Source organism: Corylus avellana, chromosome 2 (assembly GCF_965113065.1).
Source record: "Corylus avellana chromosome 2, dhCorAvel1.hap1.2, whole genome shotgun sequence".
NCBI lineage: Eukaryota > Viridiplantae > Streptophyta > Magnoliopsida > Fagales > Betulaceae > Corylus > Corylus avellana.
In genome coordinates this window covers 43,938,197-43,960,637 of record NC_142491.1, presented here as the reverse complement: position 1 = coordinate 43,960,637, position 22,441 = coordinate 43,938,197, and the positions used below count along the sequence as shown (strand labels likewise).

General features: G+C 34.6%; 3 protein-coding genes across 5 annotated transcripts; 1 reads left to right on the top strand and 2 right to left on the bottom strand.

The window, feature by feature from the left end:
* Positions 1–727: 727 nt before the first annotated feature.
* Positions 728–6,031, bottom strand: LOC132184437 (syntaxin-22). 2 transcript variants are annotated; one of them, XM_059598074.2, is made up of 7 exons: positions 5,629–6,031; positions 4,434–4,527; positions 3,991–4,130; positions 3,287–3,361; positions 1,983–2,137; positions 1,756–1,856; positions 728–1,037 (listed from the first exon to the last, which is right to left on the bottom strand). In XM_059598074.2, exons 1-7 carry the CDS (start codon positions 5,817–5,819, stop codon positions 972–974), a joined length of 822 nt encoding a protein of 273 aa, XP_059454057.1. In that variant the 5' UTR covers positions 5,820–6,031; the 3' UTR covers positions 728–971. The 2 variants fall into 2 exon arrangements, with proteins under 2 accessions (XP_059454057.1, XP_059454065.1); XM_059598082.2 differs by having other exon boundaries at positions 728–930; positions 5,629–5,919.
* Positions 6,032–7,994: 1,963 nt separating this feature from the next.
* On the top strand, positions 7,995–11,751 carry BPA1 (binding partner of acd11 1). The gene is made up of 5 exons (XM_059597402.2): positions 7,995–8,275; positions 9,329–9,432; positions 9,694–9,769; positions 10,831–10,917; positions 10,999–11,751. Exons 1-5 carry the CDS (start codon positions 8,270–8,272, stop codon positions 11,560–11,562), a joined length of 837 nt encoding a protein of 278 aa, XP_059453385.1. The 5' UTR covers positions 7,995–8,269; the 3' UTR covers positions 11,563–11,751.
* Positions 11,752–15,154: 3,403 nt separating this feature from the next.
* LOC132163079 (putative calcium-binding protein CML18) lies at positions 15,155–19,445 on the bottom strand. Of its 2 annotated transcripts, none has more exons than XR_009438273.2 (2): positions 15,695–16,050; positions 15,155–15,573 (listed from the first exon to the last, which is right to left on the bottom strand). XR_009438273.2 is itself a non-coding variant. In XM_059573280.2 (2 exons), the coding sequence occupies exon 1, from the start codon at positions 18,781–18,783 to the stop codon at positions 18,292–18,294; it is 492 nt and encodes a 163-aa protein (XP_059429263.1). In that variant the 5' UTR covers positions 18,784–19,445; the 3' UTR covers positions 15,155–15,573; positions 18,290–18,291. The 2 variants fall into 2 exon arrangements, 1 of the variants encoding a protein (XP_059429263.1); XM_059573280.2 differs by lacking the exon at positions 15,695–16,050 and adding an exon at positions 18,290–19,445.
* Positions 19,446–22,441: the final 2,996 nt, after the last annotated feature.

The following is a 22,441-nucleotide window of genomic DNA, read 5'->3' as shown; positions in this document are numbered from 1 at the left end:
AAAGGGGGAATTAGAAGGGAGTGTTTCGAGAAGGCAGACAAGGGAATTGCAGTGAATGGATTTTCAATGGTTGAGATTAAAATCGGAAGGATCCAAGGGCCTTGAGTGGGTGGCTTGTTCAAGCGAGTAAAGTCATCGATGCGTGCACTGGGAGAGGAGGGCTACATCAGCCCTAAGAGAATCAAGGGACAAGATTGAAATGTGTTAATTCAATAAAATATGCGTAGCTGACTCAATGTTCAGATTTATCATAAGACAAATTATTCCGTCAATACGGTGGATTCATCTATTCACTATAAAAATGGTTAAAAATATAATGAATTCTATTATTTCTCTAAATTTGATACAAAATATAAGAAGTTTACTGGAGGAATCCTTCATATATTACATGATTTATTATGGTTTTTATTGATACTACTTGATAGACTAAATGCCACTTAATAAGATATTTTTATCTTACAATTATTTTATAATGTTGATGCAACTGTTTCAATTAACTATTTTTTTTTTTTAACAAAGACTGATCCAAAAGTTAATTGAGACTATCACGTCAACACTGTGAGATAAAAATATAATTTTTAGCATTACTCCACATGAATTTATTATACCTAATTTTATAATGAATAGTGTGACGTATTTTAAGTGTTTTTTTATGTCAGCCACTTGACATGATGAATGAGCGGCTGACATAAAATAGAGCCTTGCGAATTCCAACATGAGAAGGAGATGGAAGAATTCCAACTTTATTAGTAATAACAGGGTTAATCATTTACATTACATGCTTCACAATACTTGGACTGTACATTATAGATCTTCTTTACCAATTGAGAAGGTGTCAACTATCTCTCATATGCTGTGTAATTAGAGTTGATAAGAGCAGCACAAGTTGGGCAGGACCACTTGCTAAGGAACACCACTAGGAGGCCAAGCCTGAAAAGTTGAACTCGAATTGAGACCAATTGATTTGTTACTCAAGCAACAATGACTATGATGACAATGAGCAGAACAATTCCAAAGATCAACAACAGCAAACACATCTGCAAACACACAATGAGAAAATAATATCATACGCAATTTGAATAATTCGGGAGCAAATTCATTTAAGCAACTCAACTAATCTTGTGAAACTAGTGATATTACAATTACCAAAAAATTTAAGAGTAAATGTCTAAGAAGAACAATTATCATAAGTTATAACTTTGCTCCAAGAACTGTTAAACAGTAAGCAGTCAGTTTCAAACCCTTTTAGCCAAATATGAAAATACAGTATTTAGATCGGATGCTTCCAACTGAGATTCAAGTTGCACAAAATTGAATGTGACAATGATCTCAAGGCACCATCTTGGCCCAAAGACAACATGAATTGAAACAGGTATGTCAATACATGCTGTCCAATTAGACAATGACCAAAAAAATTTCAAAAAAGAAGAAAACAACGAAGAAAAAGAAACGGTCGTAAGCAACATAACCGTTGACGAGCATTTCTGTGACCACCTTCAAGTTCTAGCTGTCGATACAATAGGAAGAGAGCATATACCCTCACTTTTACAAGAGCCAGGAATCATATCTACCAAAAGTAACATTCATAAACTTGATGATGCCAGTCAGATATTGACTAAATTTAGCACCATCCCAGTCCCAGAAAACGAAAAGCCTAGCAGTTAATGATCTAGGCATCTACATTTTTTCTCTACATTATAATCAAAGAACATAGAAAAAACGAAACAAAAGAAAATAACTTTAATCAAAGTTTACCAGAGATGAACCAGATTTTTGGGCCTTGGATGCTTTCCCAAGTTGTGAAGTAGCTTGTGTAGTTGCAGCATGGGAGCTTTCAATGTTAGAACTAATGTCATCTGAGAGGATAAAAGGAACACACAGGAGCATATTGTCATTATAGAGTATGCAAAGCACTCAAGAAACCAAGAGTGAAAACTTGGAAAAATTAGTACATATATGACTATTGAGAACACAGGGCTTACCAATCATTGCACCTTGACCATGTACCAGCACAGCAAGATCCTTAAAAATCTCATTTACCTCAATTATTTGTTGCTGAATTTCTTGGATCCCCTGCTCTCTTTCCTCAATAATGGCTTCATTGAATACAATCTCATCCAACAGTGTGATCTCTTGTCTGCACGCAATGTAATAGAAACTGAGGTTGCACTATTTTACATCTCCAAGAAGGAAGGGAATTTTTATACATTATAATCAGAAAGAACATATAAGAATACTTGTCCTTACTTTTGGTCCACAAGATATAAGAATACTTATTTTTATTCGATTAGTAAGAGTACTTGTCCATACACACAAGTGAAGGCCCTTCTATTATAAGGAGCATATCTAACACTTGCTCAAACAAGATATTGGGTATTGCTCACTTACTATCAAGTTATGAGCATTACATTCATGCATAACTTCCACAATAAGGTTAGCACAGTGTACAAAACAAGGTTTTCTCAGTTATTAAGACAAGCCCGGATATTAATTATACGATGTTAGCTATAAACTGCAGGTTGAGAGGCTGAATCCACTCATCAGTTCAAAGGTTACTGCCAGAAAATTCCAGAAACCTGTTTTCTTCAAGATCAGCCCCTTCTTGCCTTTGAATTTTAATCCATTTCAATATCTAATCAGTCTACAAACCCCAAACTTTTCCTGCACCATTCCAAATCCTGAAATTGTAGCTTGTCCCAACACTAGCCCACCAATGAAGCTATCCTAGACAGGCCTATATGTCTGTCCTTAGTTGTGTATTCTATAGAGAAATCACAAAATTGATTAAGAGAGCATCTTCGGTCACACAGGATGAAGCATCCAGGTTCCTGGTATCCATGTCTCAACAAGCTGCCCCAGGGCCTCCTTCCTTTAGAGACCCACATTTAGAGATTGATGCTGGCAGCATTGAAGACTACGCTAGATTTTTCCATTATATGCCAGGCAAGCTCTTTATATATATATATATATATTGGAGGTTAGAGTAACCATTTCATATGTCCCATTTTCTTAATCTAAGTTGGAGTTTTGAGTTTTTAGGATAGACCACTTGCTTGGCCCCCACCCGAAGGAGAAGAGGATATGGGAAAGAAAACATTTTCCTTGCTAGAAATTCAATTAACCAAAGGATAAAAATCACAAAGGAAAAATTAGTAACTGAAAACTTTTTGTTTGCCTCACATTATGCCATTTCAATAAAATAAAATTATAATCCTGAAAGCAAAGAACTAACCAATTTATGAACATAGAATAGTATTTTGTTAATATTATGAGAAGCGATGCTGACCTTTTGGATTCCAGAAGAAGAGTTTGCTGTTCAGGAGTCCTAGATGAACTTATCTCCAGCGCATGGGCATCATAACTGCAAAATGATTTTTCAAAGACAAGGGGTGCAAGTTAAATATTTGATCAAAGATAATGCCTGTTTGTGAGTGTGCGCAACCAAGTAATTGGTCAAGCTTCACTGACACCAGTAAATATTACATAATTTATCTCTGTAGCCTGGGAATCAATTGATATTCTCGTGGATATCTGCGGAGTTTGAACAATGCATTTTGCAACCAATTATATCAAAATATTAGGTGAAATAGTTACATAATTGATGATATTGGCATTAAGGCTGGCCATGTGTAATATCATCAATACTTGTTTCATCCTATAGCAGATGAACTTTAAACGATGACCTTACATAGGTTAAGAAATATGGGTTCAAATTTGAAAAGGAAAACATTAAAATTTCGAGTTCTGCCAATCTAGTCAAATTTTTCGATGCAATAACTTCTTTCAACTTCATATGTCCTGAAATCTTATGCACTTCCATTTTTTATTTTTACAAAATTCAACAGGTTTCACTTCTTATCAGAAAAATATAGCTACCTTCAATGCACCTTCATTCAGCATCTTGAGACTTTAAACCAAACAGACAAAGACCACTTACAAACATAGAAATATAAAAATGTAGAACTAATCAAGTTGTCAAGAGACAACTACCTGGATGGAAGAACTTCTTTGGGAACAAAAGGAGCATACGTTGTTTCCCTCTCAGCTGCAAGCTTTTGAGCCTTCTGAAACTCCCTAAGAACTGCCTGGAAATCTTTTGCATGCTTAGCATCAGCGATCTTCTTGGCAGCCTGCAGTTTAATGAATACATGTCAAGGCATAAGAAATAAAACCCAACTCCAACGATCCCACCGCAAAACCAAGGAAACAAAAAATAGATAACTAATATATGACTCCCTCCAAACTAACCAGAAAAGCATATTGGAGGAAAGGTACAGAAAATTCTAGAAACATTAAAAGATCTGTTTTTTAAAAAATACAGTAGAAAATGATGGAAGGAGCAGCATGTGTAGGTGAACCAAGAGAACAATTAGAGAGAAAGTTATCCAATGATGAAGTGTTAACTTCGAAAATTATATTGAATATGCACTTACACTAACTTGCAAATGATGATCAGTTTCACTAGCCTCCTTAAGTTTAGCTGAAGTATCTTTCACCAACTGCCCAATGTGTAACCTTGACTTGTGCCTACAAGTTAAGCCATCCAATGTAAATATCAATGAAGAACAAGATTTATTTGAAGGGAAAAAATCTTTCCCTACATGGCACCTTAAGAAAAACCAAATCAAATATCTAAGATGTCAAGAAATAAAAATATTTTACAGTGAACTATTCCAAAAACAGAGCAACATATAAGATGTGAGTAAATAATATGTTCACGGGTCCAAAGTTTATAAGAATTGAAGAAGGCTTCAATTATACCAGGAGGCATTGGTACAAAGCGTAGAATTATTATTTTTTCCTGAGTGTCCAAGGCGTATTGGCAAGACATCATATACATTATTTCTCTCATATACTTCTCTTTTTTCACTTATTCTATTTATGTTAACATATTATCTATATCTTTAAATTGATGGAACAAAATCATAATATATCATGCAATAGGAAAGATGGATGTTTTGGCAACAGAAAATAATTCTGAAAAAAGAAAAGCTTATGTTAAAAAGTAATTCTAAACAAACCACTTTTATTTAGACAAGATAGATTGTTTGGTTTGCTATTTCAAAATGCACGATTTAAGTATTTGGTAAATAGCAATTTATCCTTTAAAATCACAAGTTTTTAAAAATGCACCCTTTGCCTGCAATTTTTAAAAAACACGCCTCCAAACTATACATTTTCTGCCCGCACTCAAACTTTTGCAATAAAAAAAAAAACATAAAAACCAGAAAAATCATTGACTTACTTTTATCCAACATTAAACGATAAAACCAAAAAGAAAAAAAAAACAGGAAAAAGAAAAAGAAAAAGAGAAAGAGAAAGAAAGAAAACAATAACAATACTACAAAACAATCACACCTAGCAAGGCAATTGTTTGTGGGTGTTCTTGGGGAATTAGGATTAAAAAGAGGAAACAAATGTTCAAGCAATCATAGCACAATGTGCAATCACTTATAGCACAAATTGTAAGCAATTCAAAGGGTTCTCAGTATGATTTAACAAGATCGAAGAAACCAAAACAAAACCCAGAAGTAGAATCATTGTCCCAATAAAACAATTCATACAAGAAACCAGTTCAAGAAAAAGAACAACAATAATTTCCAAAAACAAGAAAGAAAAAACACTCACAGCTTGTCACGGAGTTGGAGCGTGTCCTTGGGAGTGCCTAATGAATTGACAAGGCGAGAGAAGGAATACACGGCCGTGTTGACTTGAAAAATCCCAGAAGCCACAGCCTGAGAAGGGTCTTGCTGTTGTCGTTGTAGTCGCTGCTGCTGCGGTGGTCGGAGCCTCCCAGCCTCAAGATCTTGGAAGCTCATTCTGAACCACAACAATTGAGATTTCTTTATCCAAAAAATAACCCAAGAATTCGAAGAAGATGGAAGTTGTTCTCGTCGTGTGACGTGTCGGTTTGGTAGAGAAGGTGCTGTGTCAAGGAAGAAGAAGAGAAGGCGTAAAATCTCTTCGAAGTGTTTCCTTGGAGTGTTGGGTCTCAAACGTCTTTGTACTTTCAAAGTCAAACAATGAAGAAACTTCCCTGGGGCCGGACGACGGTGCTAACAGACACTCTTTTCTATTTGTACTTTTATTTTTTTATACAATAATAATTTTTTTTTTTAGGCAACTTCACCCTTATATTATCATCCGATTTAAAAAATTTCCTCTAAACTTTAAAACATCTTTAACTTGAACCCTTAAATTTTCGATAGCAATCAATTTAACCCTTTTGTCAGATTTTAAACATTAAAAATGAGGCAATAACATTTATACCACTAATTTTTTTATAAAATTTTCAATTTACCCTTTATTTCAAATTATAAATTATTAAAAAAAAAAAAAAAAAATTTAAACCTTGTGACCTTTTTTTCAATTTTTTTTAATAATTTTTTTTCTTTTTAAGGGTTTTAACGGCAAAAATTGACGGAGGGACTCAAATTGATTGTAATTAAAAGTTTAGACGTCCAAATTGAGAGATTTTGAAGTTTAAAAGGTTTTTCAAATCGGGTGGTAATTCAAAAGTTTAAAGTGAAATTACTCCTATATATATATTTTTTTTCTTTCTCAAGCTTATTTGAGGTTTTTATCAATATTATCAAAATAAAATTTGATTCTGTTTTTTATTATTATTATTATTTGAAAAGGTTTTCTGTGATTTTTTTTTTTTTTTTTCATTTTAATGAATTTTTATGTTTTTGTTTGTTAATATTTTTATTTTGAGAATAGAAACAACAAATTTAAACAAACTTAAAGCGTGTTTATTGGTTTGAATGTTTTGTGTTTTGATTGTTTGTTAATGTTTTTGTTTTAAAACAGACAACAAAAATTTTAACAAAAATTGTTAATCTTCTCCCTTATTTCCTTGATTCACGCTATCTCCAATAATAAGAGTAGAATTTGGTTTTAAATCTCTTATATAATGCAAAGGTTTAGTAATTGAATTGGTTTACATGAAACTAAGACGAAGGAATACTATTTTTATTCGTGAAGTCTGAAAAATAGGTTTTATATCAAAACTTTAAGAAAAAAAAAAAAAATCCTATACACCTCAAAAATATTATATTATTTAATGATCAATGAGATTAAAAGGTAAGACTTATCAATTAAAATGGTAAAAGAAGGGAAATGACACATTTTGTCGGCCTTTATATTTGCATGCTTAAAAGGGAATAAAACAAAAATAAATAAAAGGTGAAAAGCTAATCTAAATTGTCTCATATGCCATTTCTTTTTGTTTAGAAAATAAAAAATGCTTGATTTAATACGAATTTTATTACAATTCTTTTACAACTAACGTGACATTTATCACATTGGCAACAATTAAATTTTAATTGTTAGTGACTAACGAGGTCAATGTCACACGAACTTACAAACTAATGTACTAGTTCACGTGACAATGCCATGTAACTACAATAAATGGGACAGATGTAAAATCAGTCATTGTTGTTACACTAATTTGTAATAAGCTTCGTGTGGTATAAAAATGTTATGAGAGCTCATTGTGGTATTTAAAAATAAAAAATAGGTCCATGCAGCCAACTTCCGTCTAATTTTTTGACATAAACCATAAAATAACAAAATACATTTTATGAATTACACGTGTCATAATCTGATTGGAATTGATGTGGCATTTGACAGTTTCTGTAAAAAAAATTAGACAAAAGTTAGGTGTAGTGGCATATTTATTTAGTTAATAATATATGTGAGTCAGTTTGTATAAGAACCTTGAAACAGCAATTGTAAGTAATGGTGTTGTGGGCTGAATCAAGTATTTGGGCTAAGAGAATCAATAAAAGAAAGTATGGGCTTTTGTTTTTTTTTTTGTTTTTTGAAAATGAGAAAGTATGGGCTTGATCATGCATTAACTGACGCTAGCTAACCTTACACGTGGACTGGCCCACACGTGTCGAGGTGGAAGCTAACGATAGCAGCAACAACAAAATCAGCTAAAATCGTTTATTGCTACACCTCTTCAAAAACTTTTCCGCCAATTGTTCTTTATAGCCTACTTCCGCCCTTCTACTAAATCAAACGGCCGTAAGGTTGGTTCAAGGTACAACTCGGGTTATTAAGCAGTGGATTTTCCGCGATGACAGAGAAATCATCCGCAGAGGATCCTATTCCCCTCAACAGCCCTTGATTCTTGCCACGAATCCTATATATATAACCGTCTATCGCATGCCACCCCTCTCTCTCACGAAACTCCGTGTGCAAAAGTTTGTTTCTCTTTGAAGATATTGATCTCCGGTTGTTACTTTAACCAAAACATCTCATGACGGTGAGTTGTGAACTATTCATTACTTTCTCGATCTTTTTAAGCTATCTGTTTGGTTGCTAAGAAAATTTAGGAAATGAATCGAAATCAAAGCTTTTAAAATGATTCTTATTTCTTGAGGTAATTTGATATGATGATATAGATTCGGTTTGCTGTTTTCAAATTTTTATTTTATTTTTTTCATTTCTTTGTATAAATTTTCTTGGGACGGAAGATCGTTCAGAAATTATTCTGTTTGCCATTGGTTTCTTTTCCCCTGTTTTCTGGATGACCAAACACCTAGGACTTTTTGTGGCAATATTTTTTTCCCTTTTTTGATTTGTGGCTACGTTGAATCTGTGATCTCTTGGTTATTGATAATAATAGTGTTGTTACCTTCTAATGCTCATTGCAAGCCATTGAATTAACCTAAGGCTTCGTAATAACATATAATTCTCCACCTTGATATCGATTTATCTGGCACAATTTCTTTGTTTTTGTTTGTGAATTGGGATTATATTAGGTAATGGGAGTACTTATCGATCTAGCCGACAGAGCGTGTTTGATGTCATTAGGTTATATTAACTCAAACATTTGCTTATATTAGGTGTTTATTACATCATTATACGCACACCCAATCAGACACACGTTGTCGAACCTTTACCGTAGACATTGTTCTTGAATATGATAGGATGTTCTTTTTGGGTCAATTGAACATGCTGCATGTTCATTTTCAAGTTTATTGTTTCTGTTGGGATATTTCTAGTATCAGAATTGTGAATCAGCTTGATGTGGCGTTAGCTCCTCCACTTTGTAGCCTGCAAAATCCTCAAGCTTTGTAGATTTTATACCTAGCCATGAAAATTTTGTTGTTCGAGCTTCTGTTTATAAAATGACTGTTAATATTTAATTTTTTGTCCTCTTAAAAGCATGATTACATTCTTCTGCCACACTATTCTCTAACCGCTAAATTATTATGGTGATATGCATAATGCATTCTCCAGGAGTGGAAAATGTGTTCTACAAGTGTCTAATTGGTAATTTTATTCCTTGCTTTTCTGGTTCTTGTTATTTCAGATAAGGACAGTGAAAGTCAGCAATGTCTCCTTAGGTGCATCTGAGCGAGATTTAAAGGAGTTCTTTTCATTTTCTGGCAAAATTCAATATGTTGAAATGCGAAGGTTAGTTTGTATAAATAACATAGATTAAATATCTACATTTCTCCTATATATGTTATACATGGCTGCCTAAAAGATGGAGAGAAAGAAATCAATTAACAAGCTTTCAGATTGCAAATCGTAGTATGACCTTGGGTTTTTGTTTTTTTTCTCAATTTCCTTTTTCTTTCCCTCCTGGTGATCTAACAAAGAATTTATTGTGTTTATGGAAATGAAGGTTCTGATGTAGCTTATTTATTTGTATATATATGTATTTCTTTCTAGTGAGGATGAGAGGTCTCAAGCTGCATATGTCACCTTCAGTGATCCCCAAGGAGCGGACACTGCTGTTCTGCTTTCGGTACTATCACTTCTTAAGTGCCTTTTGAGTTATCTTTCTTGTTTTTCTTAAATGTTTGCTGATTCTCATCTGTACATTATTTGATGGCAAATATGAATTTCTATGTGTCTGAACTTTCTACATCTAATTTCTTGGACTATTAAGGTCTTTTATGTTTTTGATGACGGTTCATTATTTAAGTTCACTAAAGCATTATAACATAACTTATGGCCACTTTGTGGTGCATAAGTTCACTAATGGAACTACCATGCTTTAAGGTTGTCAAACATGATTACTAGGCACAAGGAGTTTTTGCTTTGAAGTATTCTATGTTTTTTTGAATTTTTCACAAAACTTCACCTTTCTTTAGCACACAGTCTGAAGGACGATCCTTTGCTTTTTGAAATGAATTGTACCTATGATTGAAGAAAAAACAGAAGGTAGAAATCTAAATTTGATCCATATTCTATGTGTTCCACTTCCTCCAGTGGTCCAACCATTTCTACTATTTTCTTTTGATTTTTATTTTGTTTGTCTCAAGAATTATCCCTCTGAAAAATGGAGACACACAAGATTTAATCCGCTACATCTCTATTTAGTCCGAGTAGAAGTTGTCATGAGTAGCTGAATTTTTAGAATGCCTGCCTTTTGTAGATTGATGGTGGTAAAGACAGTTGGGTTCTCTATTGTTATACAAATAATATTGATTTTTTTCCTTCACTAAAACAATCATTTCTTTATTCCTGCTGTCTTTATAATTAATACTGCGCTGATGGTGATTGTAGTTAATCTCACACGCACCCCCATCTAGATTGATGTGACTTCTATTTTCAAGCATACTTCATTTATTTATCTAGTCTAAATAAATCTAGATCTCTTGCTGGCAATATCATAGTCTCTTGGCTCTTGGAATCTCAAGTAGCAATAGTTTTCTTCTTTATATATATTTAGTTTCTTTCGGCTGTTGAAGAGAGTATACTTTCTTGCTAATCTTAATTATGCCCGGTCGTTTATAAGCCAAAGTTTATATTCTTTATATTTTAATCTTTTCTCATATAATGAGCCTATATGGGCTTTTTCAGGGGGCCACAATTGTTGATCAGCCCGTTACCATAGCTCTGGCTCCAGAGTATGAGCTACCAGCAGCTGCTGCTTCCGCACTACCAACTGTAATATTGTCTTCTAAGGCCATAATTAATATTATTGACAATGATCTTTCCTAACATTATAAATTGTTTCAATCGCATCAGGAAACAGAGGAAAAAGTTGCAGGTGGTCCTGAGTCCGCTATTCGAAAGGCAGAGGATGTTGTCAGCAGCATGCTAGGCAGGGGCTTCAATTTGGGAAAGGATGCACTTAACAAAGCAAAGACCTTTGATGAGAAGCACCAGTTCACTTCGACTGCGACGGCCAAAGTTGCTTCTCTGGACCAAAAGATTGGTCTCAGCGAGAAAGTTAGCGCTGGCACGACATTGGTGAGCGACAAAGTGAGGGAAATGGATGAGAAGTTCCAGGTTTCTGAGAAGACCAAGACTGCAATTTCAGCTGCTGAGCAGACGGTCAGTACTGCTGGATCTGCCATCATGAAGAATCGTTATGTTTTAACTGGGGCTTCCTGGGTCACTGGTGCATTCAGTAGGGTTACCAAGGCAGCAGGGGAAGTGGGACAAATGACAAAGGAAAAGGTTTTAGCTGAGGAAGCTCAGGGGAAAAAAGTGGAAGGCTCTACTCAGACCCTCGAGTCTGAATCTCCAAATGTTGTTGCAAGTGATCAACCCTCCAAGCCTGCACCAGCACATGGATTGATCCTCTGAATCTCTGAAAGTAGCGTAAATATTTGCACAGAAACTGTAGTCCTGGTCATGTAACAGAATAACAGTGGTTTCGTATTAGTTTCTATTAAGTGTAGAATTTGCTCTGATAGATGTTGGATCTGTTATGTAATGTATTTATGAAAGAGACACACACCAGTTACTATTTCTTTAGCATTCATTGTTCTTTCTTATGTGTCTCTCTTGTGATCCAATTTCCTTCGAGGTCCATTCCCTCGTATGTACTTATTTAAAAGAATTGATTTTCAAAGATCATTAGAAGTCTATTTTTCAGGTGGATATGTATCTGAACAGAGTTCTAGTAGCTTTGTGGCAGTTGCAATTTATCTACAGTTCTGGGTTTGAAAATATCATGTTGTGTTGTTAAATTAAGATTAGTAGTTAGTGGAACCATATCCTTTCAACTATACAACTAATCAATTGTTGTTACAAAGAGTACTACAATGTCAGATAACCAAAACAATAAGAAAAAAGAAAACGGATCGAAAATGTACAAAATGACATATGGATTTGAACAAAAGTTCATATGTAGTTTTAGAATGATTATACCATCTTAAAACAAATTAACCTAGAAGGAAATTAAACTTCCTTACTTTTTCGAGCAGTGAAATCAATACATATCAATAAGTGCATACATGATTGTCATATTTGAGGGGATATGTTACCAATAAGTGCCATCACTAGGCAGATCTCTATCCAAGCAACAATCCAAAGGCCAAAGCAAAAATAAAGAAAGAAAAATATCCAATCAATCTAGAATTATGGGGAAGAAGAAAACACAATTTTGGAATGTGAGGTAATCATAAGTGTTTGTCTTCCACTCATCATTCAAACAACACTCACAAATACAATCAGAAAATCAAGTGTGCAACGGTTATATTATTCACGACTAAACGATGTAATTTGCTATTTATTGGTGATCACAGGTGTTTGTCGCTTTCAATGCTCTCTTTGACCGCTAAAAACTACGGAAGGAGAATGGACTTTAACGACATGCTAACCCCGACAGATTCAAAGCACTTGTTAATTGCTATAGATCATCATAATTACTATCTAAATTACTGAATATCTTAATTCAAATAACAAATGTTTTGAATTTGTGGTTTCATTCACCTTCCGTATAGATGACTTATTTGTGTCCTACTAAGAATGATGTGGCTATTAAAATCATCATTAGACTTATGATTAATTATTATTGAATTTTGATTAAAGAGTCATTTTAATAGCCACATCATTCTTAGTAAGACACAAATAGGCCACCTAGAATTACTCAAAATTATGCTTTCTTCCTCCTCCTAAGTCTAGATTGATTGGATATTTTAGAGATAGAGAACATTTCAGCGTAGACATAATGTGATAATCTGGTAATTCACTTATTCGATATATATGAAGCCTGATTTGGATGCAAATCTTGCCTTTTGATTCTCTTATTGTTTGAGAATCTGAGAATATCTCTATTCTCTTCCATATTTTTCACAAGAACATCTAAGAAAATCAAACAAAAACTAAACTAATTCTGCTGGTCTTTCTAACTCTTTGAATGAAAGCCCTAAAAAAAAAAGAAAAAGAAAATCATTTATACTGAGGACCCTAGGCTTTCTATGAAGAGTGAGTAAGATTGCCCCCATGTTTGAGCCTATTTATAGCCGCGTGGGTGTAAATCACAAGGCAAGTTGCACTCGGAAACAATTATTATTATTATTATTATTATTTTCAAATTTATTTCTGTGGTAACGGCAGGCTTGATGTATGTGCATAGCATACGTTTTACTTCACAACCTGACAAATACTGTTTTACTAGCTAGCATTTTAGATAAGATAAGGATATACTTTTCATTAATTATCATTTTATATAATTAGTTTGTAATTTAGATATAATTTTTGACAAATCTAAAGGGTGTCATGTTGTTTAAGATCTTATCCCATCAAATACATTATTTAAAAGCATGATAATTAATGAAGACTAATTTAAGACGACACCGTTGCCTTATATGCGGCATGAATTTAATTGGGGTTCGTGATGCACTGGTGGTGAAGGAATGGATTGGAAAAAAGCGGGATTCTAGTTGTAAGATATATAATGAAACCATCATCTCAAAATCTTGTAAATATTAACTCTTTACAATGAATTAGTGTCTACAAATTTCAAAAGCAAATGGAAAGAACCTTTAATCATATGGAGAATAATGATCAAACATGATATGGAAATAGACTTGGGCTGTAATATGATGAATAAGGGTTAGTGTTCTTTTTTTTTGGAGAATTGGTAACTTTTATTGGATTAACTCAAGCCTTGCTCAATGTGAACAAGCTCCCTAATACAGGGAGGAAAATTGTCAACCCAGAACAAATCCTGATCTAGTGATAATGCCAATTTGGCCAAACTATGGGCAACATTATTACCGTCTCGAAAAATATGGCTAACCTGCCATTCCAAACAGTACTCCAAGAGATTTTTAGCATCTTGTAGAATCTGTCCGTAGCTACCCAGCCAGCCTCCATTCAGTTTGAGAACATTAATAACTTCCAACGCATCCCAATAAGGGTTAGTGTTCTAAACTCAACAGTTGCAACTAATCATGAGGGTTGCACTCGTTTCAGGACTTAAACCTAACACCTTTCAGCATGAGTTGACGACAACCATGCACTACCTATGTTCACGTATTGTTGGAACTCTTTTAAAATTTATTTCCAAAATTTAACATGGTGTATTTCAATTAAATTATGATCCTAACAAGCTCTAAATCTAATATGGAAGTATGGGGCTGCCAGCACAGAGTACTCCCATTCTTTTTATTTATTTATTTATTTCTTTCTTTTAAGGAGGAACCATATCCTTTGATTCCTTTCAACTATTAATACAACTAATTAATTGTTATTACAATCCCCTTTCCTTGTATTGGTCAGAGAAAAAAAAAACAATTGCTGTTACAAGAGTACTAAAATGTTTGGTAACCAAAACGAAAAGAGAAAAGAAATCGGATCTAATAAAAAGTATAAAATGACATACGGATTTTTGATAACTCAGGTATTCAGGCTTTGTCCCAATTAGATTTTCGAGACACCGTGCAAAATACTCACTCTGCACATATCGAGTAAAGCTTGAACTTTCGCTTGTGAGCGCAACCCCAAAAAATTATTTGCACTCAAGTGGTCGAATTATATATATACCATTTTAAAGCAAACTTAGAAGGAAATTAAACTTCATTATTATTATTTTTTTTATTTCTAGCGGTGAAATCAATACATATCAATAAGTGCACATGCATTATTGTTATATTTGAGTCGATATGCTACCAATAACTACAAATCTAGACTTTTTAAGGAGGAAGAAAGCACAATATGGCTTTTTTTGCCACTATTTTTTTTTAAAAAAGGACATAAATCTACTTATTGATAAAAGATCTTCAATGAAAAAGTACATATAATTATTAACATATCGTAAGCTTCACAGTAGTGGAATCAGAATGAAGTAAGAACAAGATCAGGATTATTTGTTTTTGGCAATTAAGATTGAATTAAATTAAAATAAACAATAGAAATACAAATACACTGGGGCATGCCGCGCCCATGCATGAAAAGAAACAACAACCACCACATAAAGGAAAAGGAAATATTACATTTAGAAGCCTATGAGCTGAAAGTATTGGGAGACCGACTCAAAAATTTCTAAAGAGGTTGGCTCAAGTGATAAGGACTTTGGTTTCAGGAACATCTTCATCGGGTTTAAGATTTGAATCCCTTTGTGTGTAAGCATTTCTTGGGAGCTATGCCTACCAACTGAGACAGAGTTTTACCTGATTTGTGTGGAGGAAACGCTTTATATGGGTCCCAACATTTACTTGAAAGGTCAAGAGCGCGTTATACTTCCTGAGAATCCTAGCAAGTCGTCCGCCCACTTGAACTTAATGGGAAGTGGACTGCTAGGATTCCTATGCCTATTCCAGTGATTTCCCATGCCTATCCGGCTGCAGCCTTCAACAGCTTTGGGATCTGCATGCATCCAAGCTCCATACGGTCAGAAAATAATGCTAACATGCATATATATATATATATATATATATATATATATATATATATATATATAAATGTGTTTGAGAGAGAGAGAGATTACATTTCTGGGTAGACATAATGTGATAATCTGGTAATTCACTGATTCGATCGATATATATGAAGCCTGATTTGGATGCAAATCTTGCCTTTTGATTCTCTTTTTGTTTGAGAATCTGAGAATATCTCTACTCTCTTCCATTTTTTTTTTTTCACATGAACATCTAAGAAAATCAAACAAACAAAAACTAAGCTTCTGCTAGTCTCTCTAACTCTTTGAATAAGAGCCCTAAATTTGAAGAAGGTTTAATTTCTATGAAGAGGGAGTAAGATTGCACCATGTTTGAGCCTATTTATAGCCGTGTGGGTGTAAATCACGAGGCAAGTTGCACTAGAAAGCATGATCTGTTTTTTCTTTTTCTTTTTTTCAAATTTATTTCAATGGTAGGGGGAGGCATGATGTATGTGCATACGTTTTATTTCACAACCTGACAAATATTGTTTTGCTAGCATTTTAGATAAGGATACTTTTCATTTATCATTTTAGATAATTAGATTATAGTTTAGATATGATTTTGACAAATCTAAATGCATGTTATTTAAGATATTATCCCATCAAATACATTATTTAAAGGATGATAATTGATGCTAACTAATTTAAGATATTGTTGCCTTATGCGGGCCCATCTAAGCTATTGTTACCTTATGCGGACTTGATGGGCAAAAAGAGAGGTTCTAGTCGTAAGATATCTAATAGAACCGTCATTTCAAAATCTTGTAAATATTAACTCTTTACGGTAAATTAGTCTTTATGAATTTCAAAAGCAAATGGAAAGAACCTTTATTGTAATACGACGAATAAGGGTTAGGGGTTCTAAACTCAACGGTGGCAACTAAATACGTACAAAGGTTGCACTCATTGTGGGACTTAACCTAGCACCTTACGGCATGAACCAACAACAACCATGCACCACCTATATTAATGTATTTGCTAAAACTCTCTTAAAATTTATCTTTGAGATAGAACTAAGATTAGCCTCTTGCATGGTTTTCAGCCATTACTTATTAATCGGCGGTTGATGAGGTATTTGGATTTTTCATAAAATGCAAGTAGTGTGCAGGTAGACCATAAGCTCTTCCATTAATTGTTTGCTTTGTGTGTTTTGTTATTGTTTAGGCCACTTTTTGATGCCTTAGTCATTATTTTAAGGTCTTCCACTCAGCGGCGGAGCCATAATTTCCGTTTAGGCGGTCAAGATTAAAATATGAAGTTCAACAAAAATTAATTAAAAAAATTAAAACAAAAAAGTATAAATAACGAAATAAAGAAACATTTCAACAAAATTTAATTATTGTTTAAAACATAAATATAAATTACAAATTTTTTGTCAGGTCTAGTGTTAATTTATTCGGTTGTAGTTTGGAGGATATTGACATAATTAGTATTTTGGGGGGGACATCGACAATAGAGCGGTAGTTTGAAAGGGTATGCGTATTTTTTCTTTTTCTTTTTAAATTTAAAAATAGATAATAATAATAAAAATAAACAATAAACAATAACTCGTATATTTTCAAGCCCATGAATGATAGATGCCAGCCTCCAAGAACTTGACCACCCCTTTCAGTTTACTTTCCTCACAATTTCCTTGTTACAAGAGAGGTGGACTCAAAACAAAACCGCGTACAGCAAGTTTCATGCTCCCAAAAAAGTGATAAAAATAAAATAAAAAATCAACCACGTAATTTGAAGAAGATAAGTGCATTACATCAAGGTTCCTGATTATATAAGTAATCAGCATTTTCATTGCTATTTCTAATAGAAAAACAGAGAAAAACAGAGTTACAGAGGGCATTGCAATTAAGGTCTCCTAAAAAAATATCATTAAAAGCCCCATAATAAATAAAATACTTTAAGAAAAAGCATTCAAAGGCCCCCCTAAAAAGGGAGAAAAAATAAAACCTAAAAAATTATATTTTCTTTCATAACTCTCAATCTCCTATATATGCAACTCTTTCTTCCTATGGAGACTAGTTTTACCCCTTCTATTATTTATCCCTCTCACAAAGATCACATATTCAATGAGCCCTTGTTTTCCTATTTTATCTCGATCACCAAATACTAGCTTCTATTGTTCTAAACAAATTGATTCAATCTAAAAAGGAGTTCTTGATAAATTTGTTCTTCATAATAGATAAAAAAAATATATATATATATATAACATCAAACTCAATGAAGAATTACTAGCTACACCAACAATTAATAATTTTAACAAAATTAAAAGAAACATTGAAACAAGATTGAAAATCAAATTCATTGTAATACCCAAATGTGTAAATACAAAGAATTTTAAGAAGAACACGACAAGAGTTAGTAAAAGATAAAGTGAAGGATGTGTAAAAGGAATTAGAGACTGAAAAGTTCTGTTTGTGTGAATGTATGAAAAGAACAAGAAAACGAAGTTATGAACCTCAAATTTCTCAATACTTGGGAACCCAAAACATCAAGAAACACAAACTCAAATCGGCCAAACATGGTATCAACCACAAGATTCAAAATTTAACCTTCAATTATTTCTCACTCCACCATTTTCTCAGCATCCAAACATTAGCAGTAAAAGGAAAATCAGAAAAGGCTAGCCTAGATACACAATTTGGATACCTTCAAGCCCAAGAATTGTCAAACGCAGCCGAGGAAATCGCCCGAGAAAACTCCTGAAAACTGATACACCCATCGCCATCCATGTCCGCCTCCTTGATCATCCCCGTCAGCTCCTCCGCCGTAAGCGCGTGGCCCAACTTGGCCATCGAGTGCGCCAGCTCCGCCGCCGTGATAAACCCATTTCCGTCCCTATCAAACATACGAAATATCTGCCTCAGCTGCTCCTCTGTGTAGGGGCTCTTCGCCGGCACAAGATCAGGCTCCACGAGCGTCACAAACTCCGAGAACTCGATCAGCCCGTTGCTGTTCTTATCGGCCGTTTGTATCAACGCCTCCAGCTGCTCCGGGCTTGGTTTTAGGCCGAGCGATCGGAGCAGCGACCCGAGCTCTAGTTGAGTCAAGCTCCCGTCCTTATTGCAATCAAACGATCGAAAAATGTCGCGTAATTCGGCGAGCTGCTCGTCGTCGAGCTTCGCAGGCTGTTTCCCGCTCATCTTGGATTGAATTACTCTCAAAATTCGCACTCTTCTCTTATCTTCAGACTTCTGCTCACTTTCCTCGCACAGTCTTTCCAAGTTCCTGAAACGATAATTCAGAGAAATAATCGCTTCGCCCAATTTGAACTCCGATGACTCTGTTTGTGCAAATAATCATAAAGATTGAAAATTTTCGACTAAAACCTCGAAAAACATGCTAACCCAGATGGAAAAATTCTCTCAATTTCACTCTGATCCCCCCCAATTTCAACTCTTCACAAACAAAATTTACCTCTGTTCGGGAAAAGAAAAAAAGAGATTTTTTGTTCCTTTTCTACTTAACCTTGGCAAATCTGTGAACCCATAAAGGAAAATTCTCCGAATTTCACCTTGATCCTCCCAATTACAACTTTAATTTCCAGTCAAAAATTTCATCCGAACCAATCAGATCTCAAACTTCTCCAGAATTTAAAACTACTCGTTCAAAACTTCGCCGGCTGTGAAATATATTATACAAAGAACTCGTTCTTTAGCTGAATTTACGGATCTGCGAAGGACGTGCAAGTCGTTATCGATAGAACCCGTAGCCCTAATCCCCTGCCAATTATATATACAAATAAAAATTGGATAAATGAAAGACAACGTCAACAATTCAATCTCTTGGAATTAATTCACTTGGCTCCGGCACTTCGCTAAAATAATCAGATTAGGTATTTTTTCAACAAAAATGTTAGATATATAATTTTTTTTTCATTTTTAACACGTGTCGCTTCGTTATTGGAAAGTATTATTTGTTTATAACATTTTTTGTCAAACTAAACCTACCCTTTGTTTTTTAATTTCAACGAAGTATGGAAATCATAGATGAGTGTGTTTTAGGAGCACCAAGATTGTGATGTGTTATGACTTGTGAGAGGTGAGTCTCTTTGGAGATGGTCAACTATTGACTTCAAAATTTTATTTTTCATTCATTTTATTTGGGATAAAATTATAAAAATTTACACCTTTTTATTTGAAAAACAAATTTATGTGATCATAAACTAGTGCAATTTATTTTTTCTTTTTCTCTCGTTTCAGGTCGTACTTTCTAATATTTTCTTTAATGATGCAGTTGGTCACACGGTCAATCTCAAATAATAAACGATCGTAAAAGAGAGTGAGTAAGAAGATCGTAAACTTGTCAGAGGTCTTGATGGAAATATCTCCTATGCTTAAAGTTAGATAATTTGAATTATCAAAGAACCAACGAGCTACTTGATAAAATGCTTGACAGATAGGCCATCAATAAGGTAGGTAAAGGCCGCATGTTGAATCGAAAGAAGCTTCCAAAAAAGCTTCTTCACATCTAGGCTTTAGTAGGCCCCTGTTTTATTTATTTATTTTTGATTTGCAAATTTTTTATTTTACTAAAATTTAAATTCAACAACATACATTCCATAATGCATGCCATTACTACTAATAAATATTCATGAAGCTGCACCTTTCACTAAATCAAGTAGCCACTCTGTTTCTACCATTGTATGCATATTCTTCATCTACAACAAGTGTAAAGAATTGCAGCCTCTCAGTTTTGAGGTTGTCTTTTGACATCATTCCCTGTCATGAAATAAACTCCATATTATGCTGCAAGTAATATTTGAAGCATTCTGAATAGCTTATAAATTATTCTGTTTCGCTTTGGGGAGAATGTCAATTCAAAACACATCCAATGAGTAGGCAAATTCTTTTCTTCTTTTTTGGGTTTCCTCTAGTCCTCTTCATATGTGTTGTAGATACACTATTCTGTATTGTTGCATCATAGAGATAAGATTAGTATTAGATAGGTTTAAGGGTTAATAGTTGAAATTCCAATTCATTAGGATTATATTCTTTAAAATTAGAATTATATTAAAATTATGATTAATTAGAATTCTTATCGGTTTATCAATCTATTGTAGAATATTTAAAGAGCATATTGTTGTTAATCAAGAAGAATGAAGAATTATTAAGCAAAAGTCATAGATAGGTATACATAAATCGCTTCATTGTATTGATTTGATTTCAATGAATAATGTTTTTGTTTTTTTCATTTATAGTAGATATACATAACTTGTTCATGACAAAAATTTGAGTGCAAACAAATTGTAAAAATACGAACACATTGTCTGAATACATTCATATAGAAAATTTTCCTACAGAACTTGCTGATAATCCAATCAACAGGCAAGTCTCATCTCATCTCATCATCTTCAACAGCAGCAGATGATCAAGCAAATAAAGGCCCACAAACAGGACTAACAGCGCCGGCGGTGGTACCCATGAGTATGCGGCAGCGGCACTTCTTGCCAACCATGGGAGTAGGAGGCGTAGTGGGGGAATTTTGTTGCTCCATCACCCTTTTGGGGCTCGGAGTTTTCTCGCCGGCATTACTCCCATCATCGTCAATAGCAGCAGATGAAGCAAATAAAGCCTTGCAAACAGGACTACCGGCAGTGGTATCCATGAATGTGCAGCGGCGGCGGCACTTGTTGAGAACCATGGGAGTTGGAGGCATAGATGGGGAACTTGGTTGCTCCTGCACCCTTTTGGTTGTTGGAGTTTTCTCACCGGCATGACACCCATCATCAGATGAAGTAAATAAAGCCCTGAAAACAGGACTACCGACGGTGGTACCCATGAATATGCGGCGAAGGCACTTCTTGGGAACCATGGGAGTCGGTGGCGGAGACGGGAAAATTGATTGCTCCGGCACCCTTTTGGAGGTCGGAGACAGGGTTGAGAAATCCCCATGCAACTCGGTGGAATGCTTCCACCCCACCCTCTGGGTCGGAGTTTTGTCGGTGGAATAAATTTCTTCCATTGAAATCTTTGCTAACACAAGAACTTGTTGCTAAAAATTGAGGGATGGCGTGAAGGCGGTGAACTTGAAGAGGCTCACACAAACAAAGAGCTTCTTGGACGAATGGAGGGATGGGGTGAAGGCGGTGAGACTACTACGGTATATATAGCCACAGGCAATCCTTTTCTTGGTTGGACACCGACAAGAAAAAGGAAATTCAATTTTTTTTTTTCAAAAATCTTTTTCCCTTTATTGGTTGGAAAATCAAAAAAGAAAAAAGAAAAGGAAAACCGGAAGCAAACGGAATTCTTTTAAGGTGGGAGACCAATAAAAAAGAGGAAATTGATTTTTTTTTTTTTTTTTCTAAAATATTTCCCTTTTATTGGTAGGAAAATCAAAAAAGAAAAGGAAACCCAGACCAATCCCTTATCCCCAAAATTTAATAAACCGACTTAGAAACATAACGGCTAGGGCCCAAGTACAGCTGGCTGTTTGCTTCCGCATATACACCCTATCTAAGATATTTCCACGTATCACTCAATGATACGATTGTCGATTAGAGTTTTTTTGATACGAGGTGCCGTACACGAAACTCGCTCACACAGTCATAGAGGACTGAAAGCAGTACACCTTAGACGGGGTATTTTTTAACTACCAACGGTTGCCAGCAAGTATAAAAGGAAACTGCAACCTTTGAATTTTGTAATTCTTGAGAGGTTTCCGTTGAGATCTTTGAGAGGTTTCTGTGGGGTTTTATTTTCCGCATCTTGTCTCTCTCAAGTTTCCCAGAAAATCTCTTCTTTGTCTGGCTCCTATGTTTCCGCGGTATTCCCCTTCTCTATTCCCCTGTCGTAACCT

Excerpts from the sequence above, each read along its gene's own strand:
- BPA1 (XM_059597402.2), top strand. Across the intron at positions 9,433-9,693 it reads CAATATGTTGAAATGCGAAG|TGAGGATGAGAGGTCTCAAG; the intron begins GTTAGTTTGTAT and ends ATTTCTTTCTAG. Across the intron at positions 10,918-10,998 it reads CTGCTTCCGCACTACCAACT|GAAACAGAGGAAAAAGTTGC; the intron begins GTAATATTGTCT and ends CAATCGCATCAG.
- LOC132163079 (XM_059573280.2), bottom strand. The coding sequence starts at position 18,783 with ATGAGCGGGAAACAGCCTGCGAAGCTCGACGACGAGCAGCTCGCCGAA.
- LOC132184437 (XM_059598074.2), bottom strand. The coding sequence starts at position 5,819 with ATGAGCTTCCAAGATCTTGAGGCTGGGAGGCTCCGACCACCGCAGCAG. Across the intron at positions 3,362-3,990 it reads AAAGAAGTTCTTCCATCCAG|TTATGATGCCCATGCGCTGG; the intron begins GTAGTTGTCTCT and ends ATCATTTTGCAG. Across the intron at positions 2,138-3,286 it reads CTTCTTCTGGAATCCAAAAG|ACAAGAGATCACACTGTTGG; the intron begins GTCAGCATCGCT and ends CATTGCGTGCAG.